This window comes from Rhyacophila brunnea, unplaced genomic scaffold, assembly GCF_057557595.1.
Source record: "Rhyacophila brunnea isolate RB1 unplaced genomic scaffold, BYU_Rbru_1.0 scaffold_1, whole genome shotgun sequence".
In the NCBI taxonomy this organism is placed as follows: Eukaryota; Metazoa; Arthropoda; class Insecta; order Trichoptera; family Rhyacophilidae; genus Rhyacophila; species Rhyacophila brunnea.
This window is the reverse complement of record NW_028232751.1, coordinates 40,510,164-40,522,803: the sequence shown is the minus strand read 5'-3', so window position 1 is coordinate 40,522,803 and position 12,640 is coordinate 40,510,164. Positions and strand designations below refer to the sequence as shown.

General features: G+C 34.2%; 1 protein-coding gene across 1 annotated transcript in view; it reads right to left on the bottom strand.

Moving 5' to 3' along the window:
* The window catches only part of LOC147079781 (lysosomal proton-coupled steroid conjugate and bile acid symporter SLC46A3), a 32,984-nt gene that overhangs the window by 6,082 nt on the left and 14,262 nt on the right, over positions 1–12,640 (bottom strand). The window contains exons 3-5 of the mRNA XM_085944124.1: positions 7,971–8,145; positions 5,819–6,007; positions 2,251–2,538 (exon numbers count right to left, since the gene is read on the bottom strand). Of these exons, the coding sequence (XP_085800250.1) occupies positions 2,251–2,538; positions 5,819–6,007; positions 7,971–8,145 (652 nt within the window). The remainder of the gene's footprint in view (positions 1–2,250; positions 2,539–5,818; positions 6,008–7,970; positions 8,146–12,640) is intronic.

Below are 12,640 nucleotides of genomic sequence, written 5' to 3'. Positions count from 1 at the left end.
AAATCATCGAAGCTCCTACAGGGAAAAGATGTGGTTCATCTTCCTCTATTTGCTGAACAATTTTTGGATAGAAGAGAAACAAACAGAAAAATTTATTGATGAGGTGGAAAAGAGGCTGGTTCTCTACAATGAATTGGCAAAATAGTAAAATTTTTAAATTTAAAATTCAAATAATACCTAATAAATTAAAATATAAAATTCTAAATTTAAAAAGAAACAAGGGAAGAAATAACTGGTATAGCCTGACATAGATTTATGTCTTGATAATTAGTAATGTAAAACTCAATCAATTTTAACAAACTATCAAAGGTGAATACACACATTTGAAAATATCCAAAAAAAAAAATCGTTACTAAAGGGTCTTTCAATAAGGACGCTTGATTTTACAACGTTTTCCTTAGCTCGTATTTTTATTTGTCCGGTACAAATCTTGCAATCGATTTTTAACTAACTTCCCGATTAGCTAGACATTTGAAACTTTTAGAATATATCAGAACACAATGCCAATGTATTTTTTTAATACTTTTAGCCATCTTTAAGTAGAATTAAATTCATTTTCAGTTAATTCTGTTTTGTATGAAAAGTTATTTCGACACCATTATTGGTTGCTAGGGCTCTGGGGTCCTAGAAACTAAATTATTAATATATACTTGCGTTACTATGGAAATCAATATGACATGTCAAGTAAAAATTTTTTTGATCTAGTCAAGTCAAGTTTATATGGTTCAACAGAAAATTTAAAAACGTTGTATATAAAAAGTTCTTTTTATCTTGTAATTATTTAAATGTTAATAAAACAAGTTGTGTGTGAGGAGATATCCACTCAACTTTTTATATTAAGAATGGAATATAACGTCGTTCAAAAGTCCGCCGCGGCTTTGCTTCGTGGCACGTATTCGGGAAGTCCATTTTTCGATGACTTTATTGCATAAATCTGGCTGAATTTGCTGTATGGTGTTTGTTATGTTGACTTTGAGGGCATCAATTGTTTGCGGTTTATTCGCATAGACATGCGATTTAAGATAGCCCCAAAGGAAGAAGCCTAAAGGCGTTAAATTGCACGATCTCAGTGGCCAGTTCACGTCGCCGCCGTGCGAGATAACCATGCCCTCAAATCGCTCGTGCAGAATGTCTATCGTGGCATGCGCTGTGTGGCACGTAGCACCTTCCTATTGGAATCACATGTTATCGGTATCCATATTATCCGGCCGGCCTTGCACGTATGGAGTTGGAAAGCACATATACGCGCTTGTAGCATAGAGTCAGAATAACGAAAAAATCTATTAACCCTTTCAAAGCATTACGAATCCCGGCCTAATACAACAGGGTGCGTTGTGATTTCAAGCATCAATAAATCGTAATTAATGTCAGTCAAATGTAAGTCAATGTAAGCAAATGTAAGTCAACAGTCAAAAGTAATCAATGTAAGTCAAACACAAATAGAGTGGTAAAAAATCGGTGTCAAGTTCAAAAATGATTATGACTAAACCTAATATTTTATGCGACTCTAAAAATAAACATTCGTCACCTAAATCTGATCTGATGAAATCACTTCATAGAAAAAATGCCGGCTTACCCATGTGCTGCCATGACACATGCTAATCATCGCTGGACAAGTGCGTCGATGACAGAGGATAAACACTTCAGTATTCAGTCTACCCAAATCTCTTAATAAATTTCGACAGATATTTTATTTACACTCCACTTTTAAATATTATTAGTTTGTTTTGATAATTAATCACAACACTATACCTACACTAAACAGAACACATAAAATCAACACCAATGTTCTACATAATAATATTTTTTAGCACTTTAAAATTTCAATGATTATTAAGCTTTTCATGATATTGTCTAAAACACAGGTATACACATAACGGCACATTGCAATTGGAACAGATATATCTTGAATACTTCCGAAACCTATGCATTCATGATTTCAGCGACGGTTCTTGTCTTTTAATGTCTTCTGTATAACAGGTAGTTATTTGTTTCGATTATGATTCTGTCCATTATAATATTTTAATTCAAAAAATTTCAAAAAAATCTATTTCTATTGGAGTTTGTAATCAACTCATAATTTTGGAAGAAATCGCAATCTTTGCCTTGATATATTATCCCAGGGTGTATTCTTTCCCATCCAACACTATTACGTCTATTTCTTTACTATATTATATCATAACACTATGGTGTCAACAGAATTTAAAAACTAATAATAATTTGTAATAATAACTAATAATAACTGTTCACCTCTTTGAAATGTATATAATATCATGCTTATCATCATGATTATCAAGAAGCTTCTTCGGTTTCCACGCCTTTCCTGAGTGAAAACTTTGACTGAATCAACCGCATGTTGGATGACAAAAAAGTCGGTGAAGAAATTCTTGACATTTGCTTCAGACATAGACTTTTGCTCATCCGTTGTTTGCCAATGAAGAACTAGGAATGTGTACACAATAGCCAAAGCTAATAGTGAAGCATTTATAGTGAACATTATGCTGTACGAATGATTCACAACCCCAAATAAATATGCACCTGTAAGAAAAGATAAATATGGATTTAGTACATTCATAGGACTACAAAATGTATTCAAACTATATAACAAAAACACTTGTATATCGTCACCTTATCTTGTAAACTCCGTTCCTGGGAATTATGAGGTTTGCAAATTTTTTCATTATATGGAACCAGTTTATAAAAATTTTCTGAATCGATTTTTTAAATAATTCGATGTGATGAAACACAAGCGTATTCAATTAAAATCTTTACGAGTTTTACAAGATAGCCTGACAATATGACTACATTCCCCATATTGGTAGTTTGGAACGTCCATACACCCCATATAGTGTGCGTTGACCAGATTAAACCAGCTGTGACATTTAAACCGCCCACAGCCAGATGCTACTGCTGATTTTTGCTACCCAGTACTATTACACAACCACTCCTTGTCGAGTTACTGATGGATCCTTGGATCTTCCCGCATGCAAAGACAATCTGCACTTTGACTCTAGCACCTGTCCTGTGGCTAAAACCACCGGTGGTACACTCAACTTGAAATCGTTTACACCTGACACATCTATAAAATAAATGTGCCTAATAGTTTCAAAATTTAGTTTTTACTGTTGATATTTTTCATGATTCTGGTTCTCCGATTAAAGAATCGTATGTTGAGTTTTGTGAATTATTTATTATTATTCACATTCTATCAGTGGTGAAGGGTGGAGGTAGGCTGTTGAGATCTGACATAAACAGTACACACTAAACTTTGTCAGTCAAACTTAAACCCTGCACAGACTAAACCATAATAGTACAGGTAAGCTGTGGATATCTGACAAAAATAATTCACACTTTGTGTCATACTTATTTGTTTTCATCAAACTAAGAATACAAATTTCAGATGGTGATGGTTAGTTTTAAAAATTTAATTAAACCTGCCCTATCCAAACCATCGACAAATATTTTTTATCTAATATCAATAATAAATATTATGATTTGCTTAGGCAGGGTTTAATTGAATTTTAAAAACTAACCAATACCATCTACAATTAAAATTTTTATTTCAATGAAAACGTATGAAGTATGACTGGAAAAATTTTGTGTGTGCTATTTATGTTGGATCTCAACAGTCTACCTCCACTCTTCGGCATTGACTGCTATGTTTTGTAATTCATCCATCTGGGCCATGATATTATGTATCAGTCAAGTAGGGTTCCAGATTTCCTAAAATGTTTCAGGGGTCAATCAAAAAAGATTGGGATAACTGGTTTATAGTATCTCAAATGATTTATCAAAATAATCACATACATGATGAGATTTAAAGAATAATAATTGATTATAAAACTTTTGCACATTTCATATCAATCAAAGGAAGATAAAGTAATAGTACTGATAATGTAAAATTAAATTGGTATAGATTATGATTATAATATAATGATTAAATCATAATAAACACTCAATAGTGATTAAGATGTCAACAAAGATAAGTGGATGGATTCAACTTAGTGATTTTAAAATTACATCATAAAATAACTTTCAAATATTATCATAAATAGGTGATTTCTTGCTATAAAATAAAGCATGAAAATATACACATACATACATTTACTTTATGATGGCAGGGTGTAGGCAACAGCATAGAAATAATCACATATCCACATTTACAAACATAAAATAGCATTTTCAAAAACCACGAGAGATCCTCAAACCTCAGCCTTCAGAAGGAATACAGGATGCAGGTATCAAAACCATCATCACCAGTTTGGATTTCTCCCCACTTACGCATGTTATACTCACACGGGGTATGCTGTGGCCCCCACAAGGGGAGACTGACAGGGCTCAGGGTTAAGGTGGACCTGGTGTATCGGATCGGCCAGTTAAATGAGATGAACAGAAGACAAAAGGGGACTTTTCTATTGTCTATTTATATGCACTTTTCAGATTTGTTTTAGTAGAAGTAGAAAATTTTGTCATTTTATTCAACGTATATTTTCTTTAAAAAATATGTGGTTGCCTGACGCGTACTATGTATTTTTAATTTTTTAATATTGCGTATCGATAATTACTACTTTTAATTTGTTTTAATTAAAATAAAACACAAAATATAGTACTTATTCCACTTAGTTGAATAATAATCAAGAGCAGTTTCGTCCACTTCAGAGAAACATTATCAACTGGTACAGAATAAACAGATATTTATATATCAGTGGTTGTCTGCACAAGTGACATTTCCAAAAAAGGAAATTTTACAAAAAAGTAATATTAAGATTGGGAATTATATATATATTCATTACAATATATGATTTTCGTTTTCTCAATATAATCGAATGCTAGTGTCTTGTAAACGTTTTGGAGTTGTCATAGCAAAATATTGGCTTATAAAATAGTAAAAGAATTGCATCAACATCTCATTTTTGACTGATTGTGGATATATCACTATTGTGCAAACAACACTCGATATACAAACTTTAAAGGCAAAATTATTTATTGAAGATAAAATAGAATTCTAAGAAATTTTCTGTTCAAAAATAAATCAAATAAATTTACTTAGCTTTCTTAATACAATCATATTTTGGTATTTTAGCTGCATAAAGTGAATATTAATATTTATATATTTTAATATCATGCTACAACAAAAGGAACACTCGCAACACGAGAAAGATTGGGAATCAGTGCATATGATGCAAAGTGCTGACAATTCAATGAGTGAATTTATTTAAAAAATTCAGCAAATCACTATAACATTTGGAATGCTCTAAATTTCACACCGAACCCGAACACCGTTTGGGAAATGCTACTGTGATCATTATGCTGCCTTAGCAATAGGTAGAGGGACTCGCCAAAGATTCTGGCCTTGGGGCTCGCTTCAGGATGTGGGCGCCAGGCGATATGCAATAGCGTATTTGGTAACAATATATTTGGAGAGGAAATGGGCTCTTAATAGCTCTACCAACAGGTCTATCATAATATGTGGAAGTGTCAAATTCACTGTCTAATTGAATGTTCATAATTACACAAAAATTAACGCAATGAGCGAAAGTATTATTCTACAGCGATTTTTTGTAAGAATTTGGTGAGCGGTTTTAGAATTATAATCGTCCAATTACACCAATTATGCCACCAATAATGGTACCGATGATATTTATACATCCCAGTTTCGCAGGGTTAATATAAATATAGTGGAATCTCACTAATCCAGCACTTCAAAGGTCGGGCATTATCTGAAGACATTTTTTATTTTGCACAAATTACGGGAGTTTTTAAACAAGGTTTTAGTGATTATTGATAGATGATTGAGTTATGAAACATTTATTTTTACCTAGTGCCACACCGGTTGGCAGTGTGCTCAAATAACAGATATCCAATATGGCCACTCTAATTGTCCTATTCTGGTCTGTTGTCACATCAGATATGTATGCAAACGCTGATGCAAATATTGCTACATCAGCTCCAGTGAAAGCGCTCGGGATAGTGGCCAAATAAATTACATATTCCAACGGCCAAGTATCTAGAAAAGAAAAGAGAAGAACTACTGATAAGCCATAATACCATTGTAACATATAAGTCAATTAAATTAACCCCTAACAATCCAAACGTCTAGAACCAATAGAATTTGGTTTATGGGGCGCCAAGATATGTTCATCCTACTTTCTTCAACATCTTGGGCTCGTTGCAAAGGCCATTCTCAAGAGATTATATAGTAAAGTGCTGAAATTGTACTTTTCAAACGTGGTAATCTAGGCTATTAAAAATCATAGAAACCATGACAATATTAATACGGATGATGGTTAAAAAAGTCATGGGTTCCGGCATCTCTGGTCGCAACTAACACAGAAAACCATCACCCTCATTGTACATTTTACTCTGAACATTGTTCACAATGTTATGACATCAGTGTTTGCATTTCTACACGAAGGCCAGGTCTCACATACAAACTCGTCTCGACTGCAACACATCAACTTTTTCTATGTGATTTTGTTGGCATTCACAAAACACATGTAATTAAATGTACTGCCGCACGCTGCATGATTGAAACAATTTAGTTTGATAAAACAACTGATGTCGCATGCAAGAAATTTCACCTGACATGTGGCGCGGGTATAATACCAAAATTACACACTTTGTCATTCATTTTGGCTAGCCGCGTGACATCACTGTTCCAGCATGGCCTTGCCTATTTTGATTTTTGACATATTATATCTTAGTCGAGACTATTTTCAATGTGCGACTGAGCTAACAATACACTTTATATATTGTCGTCGAGCTGTTAAAACTTCCCATGTGACAATTTTGTCAAAATGGTATTTTTTTTATATTGCCTGTTCATTTATACCACATACCCGCATACCGTAAAGCCCTCAATGTTATATTATATACCACCAAATTCAAATATAATTAATTACCTATACGAACCTCCAATTAAACATGTCTCATTTTAATAATGTCCAATTTACGTAGTAATCTCTTTGGAGCTTTACAGCCAGTTGATGATGACGAGCCCTTTACTACCTGTTATTTACATAAATCAAGTTATTCACAGACACAAAAAAACATTGAAAGTATACCTTTAGGTTTGCGCTTATAGAGCAGTTTTTTGTCTATCATGTTAAATTATAATTTTGTCACATGGGAGATTTCAACAGTTCAACGACGATACTATTATTACTAAACCTATAATAGGATTGAGTGACAAAAAAGGATTGCTGCTTGGTATGATGTGATGAAGACCGCCTCAACTGACTTGGCCACCCCTATGTGAAATCCAAAAACTGCCCCTCTCTCTACTTCAATTAAAAAAAAACACATTCACAAACAAAAAATTTACTCCAAATAAGAATGTTTGTACATATCCATGCTATAATAAATAGTATTAATTATTGTGGTAATATATATTATTTATTGGCATGGGAGTCGCCGAAAATTAGCTTAACGGACATTTATAGATGGAAACTGCATGTTGTTTCGTACCATGTTGATATACAAACTACATATAAAAGTTAATGTGCACTATTTATGGCGGATCTTAACAGCCTACCTCCACCCTTCGTCACTGATACATATTCATTAGTTTGTATGTCACGTGATACAAAACAATATGTGGTTTAACTTTATCGATGGCCTCTTTGATGACTCTTAACTGACAGCTTATATTTTAATTGAGGAAGGAATTACTAAATGACTGCTCAAAATCAGTGTTTTACATTTGGTACATTCCTTGCTATAGTAGTTTTATGATATTATAAGTTGATAATTGTCTGACTGACAGGATATCTATGTGAAGCACGATGGTCACTATCTTTTAGACATTTATATATGTACTTCACAAATTGAAAAAACTGAAAAACTTTTTGACCGCTGTTGCACAATGCATTTTGCACATATGAATGGATGTCTAACCCAGCACTGCACATGATAAAATATGATTTATCTAAATGATTAGACAAAATAAAGGTTATCAATGAATGTTTTACCTTGCATGGAAATTATAATGACCATGATTGAATAGATAAGTTTTCCAAACAGGCCTACTAATAGGACAGCCTTTCGTCCACGTTTATCGGCCCAAGCACCTAGAAAAAATGCTAAAATGATTGGCACAATATGCCCAGCTATCCCATTCCATTGATGAAAGGTTGACACTGTTATCTGAAAATTCGAAAAAATATCATATTTCAATAAATTGTGAATAGTTCATGTAAGCTAATTTTGTAAACATGGGGGGATATTGATAAGATTGTACTGTCAAATACTCATTGAAATGTAAGGGCCCACATTCCGTGTAAAGGTTGGAAATGAAATAATTGCGACCACGATAAGTCATTTTCACCTAAACAATGAATGAGTGGGGGGCCGCATAAACATATTAGAATCAAAAGGGGGCCACACGCCTCAAAAAAGTTGAGAAACACTCGGAATGATTAGATAACCCTGGATATAACACTTTTTCAAAATATTCTTTTATTGCAAGAAAATAATCTGAAATAGTAACCATGGACACCTTAAAATGGCTTTTGTTATTTCTAGCATGAGAAAAGACTGAGCATCATTATATATATACATCTTTCCTACAACGTGCACAGATTTTTCAGGTGTATGTAGCTCCCAAAGATACCCAAAAATCTTAATTTTCAGTCATTATGCAGCCCGGGTGCTGCCTTTAAATTGAAGGGACAAAACAAGTCATTGAGAAGGTGATGGGGCGAGGTCCTTAATAAGAAACTGCAAGAGTGGGTGCGTTTATTAAATAAGATATTACAATTAACATTACATCGTAACGGTATCAAATGTGATTCAAGTACAAACAATATCTATATCGTCCCAAGATACTTGGATAACGGCCATTTGCAAAATCAAGGATTAAGACACCACACCTGTGACATATTGTTCAAAATAGGTTTTTTACATTATTGAATATATTGGTAGTATTGACATCTACTGACGAAAACTGACAATTCCTAAAAAAATATTTAGCTCATAAAAACGTTTGAAATGATATCTCCTATCTACTAATGATAGACAACTCATAAATGTATCATTTTGTTTACCGCTAGTCACTTGTAGTAATCCTCATACTACATACATATATTCATTATATATATGACAAAAAAATTGATTTGTAATATCAAATATCAAACACATAGTGTGCAGGAGCGTTTTTTCCCTCTCTTGTAAAGTTGTTATTTTGTTACTTACAAGGTGTCATTTCGAAGAAATGATCCACGAACAGTGCAGTGCACTTGTATGATGTTAAACCGGCCACCACTGATTTTACTAGACGTAATCGAAAGACGGATCATGCATATTAGTGCTCCGCAACCTTTTCTCACGCACGGCACACCAAAGGTCTTCCTAGAATTCCGCGGCACACCAGACATAAAACTATTTATACACCAAAACATGGATCCTACATCTTGAAGGGGGACCCCAGGCCAGGATCTTTGGGTGACCCCCTACCTATTGCTCTCTAAAACAGCAAATGGTGTTCGAGGTAAAAATTAATGGTATTGATTGTATGTTTAGCGATTTTTTGTATTTATTAATACATCCAATTGAATTATGCTTAGTTGTCGGGTTAAGAATAATTATTTGTCGAGTATTGATACAATAAAAGTAAATTGTATTTTAGACATTAATGTAGATGTTAACATTAGAGAACACAGTCGGAAGCCAACAGCGGTGGAGTGAGGTTGTACAACTTCGCTTGGGTATTCGGGACGATATTCGCCTGGTTACTCGCGAACGGTTATAAATACGGGATACAACAAAAATAATATTGTTTGTAAATGAATTTGACAATAAACTCAACATGTGTGGTCCCATGTGATTTTGACAATCAGTGCCAGAGCTTGAGAAAAAGTGAAAAATATTTATTGTTGCACGGATAGTGCACTTTGTGCGGGGAGTGCGTCACACGCTGTGAAGCGAGGGGTTGTCCACACTGTTTTTTGTTCACACTGTTGCGCGAATTCCAAGACCGCGTGAACGGCAAAAGCAATAAAATGGAAAACACCACGATGGAAGTGAATGAAACCAAAAAAACGAAGAAGAAAAGAAACGATGATGAAGAGGAAGTGGTTGGAGAAAAAGAAGAAGAATGGCAGACGGTGACCTCTGGAAAAAAACCCAGAAGAGACTCTGGGGTCACTCCAAAGGGAAACCAAAACTTCGTCATGATAGCGACGGGAAGTAAAATTCCATTAAAATTGAAAATAGCGCAGATGCTGCATAAGGCAGGAGTAAAAGTACAGAAAATTTACAATAAAAATTTAAAGACGTACATCCAAGTAGAAGACGAAAAAGAAGCAGATAAAGTGAAACAAGCTGGAGATCTCAAAGATCTCGGTTTTGTGACCAAAGAGAATGACTCCTGCTCTTATGGAGTAATAAGAAAAGTCGATATTGATATGGACCTCCAAGAACTGCAAATGGAAATCAAAAGTGATGCAAAAGTAATCAACCTTAAGAGGTTGACAAGAAAAGGTGATACAGGAGAGCTGACAAAGACCTCGTCAGTCAGTATTAAATTTGGGGAGAAAATATTGCCGAGAACAATTTACATATATGGAGTCTCTTTTACTGTAGAACCGTATGTATTCAGGGTTATGCAATGCTACAAATGCTGGCGATATGGGCATATCGCGAACAATTGCGGACGTACAGTAGAAACGTGCCCTAAGTGTGGTGAAAACCACAAAACCTGCGAAAAAAATGAGGAAATTACGTGCATCAATTGCAAAGGTAACCACGCGGCAAACAGCCAAAAATGCCCAAAGTGGCAAGAGGAAAAGAATTGCAAAGAAGCAATGAAAAAAATGAACATACCTTTCAAGGAAGCAAAAAAAAATATGTTAAATAATAGCTATGCTGACATATTAAAACAAAAAAAAATCGTAGGAAGAGATGAAAGCGAAACAATTCAAAAAACTAAGGAAAACAAAAAGAAAGAAGAAGCGGTGGTAGAAGCTTCAGGCTCAACAATAATATCTACAGGTAGTAGCGTAAAGCCTACAAAAAATAAGAAAAATTCAAAGGGGAAGACAGAGGTTAACGCGATGGGAGAAATTATGAAAGTCTTGCTGAAAGGGGGAGACTGGCAGCAGATCATTAAACAACTAATAATTAAAGCAGTGGACTGGGTATGCAAACAATTCAAAGAAGGACACTTAAAGGAAATTCTAGGGGAGGTTCTGGAGCAAAATGGATAATAAAAAACAAATTAGGATTTTACAATGGAATGCCAGAAGTATGAAGCAAAAAAAGGATGATATAGAACTCTACTTAATAAGACAAAAATTTCAATAGCATTAATCTCAGAGACTTGGCTGAGGTCTGAATTAGACTATCTGAAATTCAATGATTACACGATGTATCGAAAATACAGAAGGGATGGATACGGAGGAGAGCGATTCTGGTGCATAAAACACTGGCGTCTAAAGAAGAAAGAAAGAAAGACGGAAGAGCTAGACAAAATAATTATAAAGCCATTTAACAGAATAGGAGTGAGGACCTGATCGAAGGATCCCCTTCTAGAAGAGAAGAGGCGATATGACAGCGAGTCGCAGTCAAAGCCTCGGTAAAATCACAAAAAAAAAAAAAAAACATTAGAGAAAATATGTAATTTTTGTTTATCTCACTTGTCTGGTTGACCTCCCACGCCGGACCTCCAGGTTAGAGCCCTGTCAGCCATTGTGGTGGCCATGCACCAAAACTACATTAGGTTATGTTTTTTTATTTGATAAATAATTCAATATACACACGATGAGGAACTAAATGTACATATTTCCATGTATTTGTATTATCAATATAATATCTAACTAATGTGATACCTTAGCTTGTTTCAATGAACGTAAAAGTTTTATATATTTTGACTTGATATTTGAAAGACCGGCCCGAAGTTCTTGATCAAGACCCTTCATGCAAGACTGCTAATTATTTTTAATTATAACTTGTCTGTAGATATTCTTTATTAATCGAAATCCAAAAAATAGCCAATGGAACATCGGCGAAGTTCAGTTTTAGCTTCCCGTCGATCTCAATTCAGCAAATTTTTCTCGAATTTATAAGGAAAGCGCTTTTATAGAATTTTCGGCATTGGTTACAAAAGGGTTGTATGAAAGTAATGATGAAATTTCTTTTGCAACAAAGTTAAATGTTTTTGAGACGGATCCAAAATTAATTGCTTGTTTTCAATGGTGATCTGGTAGGTCCTTTGGTACATTTGTAGAGATCCTTGTCTTAACTCCTTCTAATTTATCAGAGCCCGTCAATATATTTTCATTCTGATCTGATTGTTTTATTAAGTTCATGCAAGTGCTCAAATATATTACTATATAAATATATACCAGCCATGTTCACAAATTTGGCCATTAAGTAAGTATTGTATAATATACAAAATTATTTGTGTTTTTTTTTTGTAGCAATGCTCCGCGACACACCGGTGTGCCGCGGTACACCGGTTGCGAAGCGCTCATGTATATAATGTGACATCACATCCTAAGGGGTGGGAATATAGTAAAATATATATATACAAAGAATATAGTAAAATATTATCAATGTCACGAAAATAAGAAAATGAAAACTCAATTTTTCTAAAAAATACAGAAAACTTAAACAACAATATGGGGGATAGAAAATTTGGGAC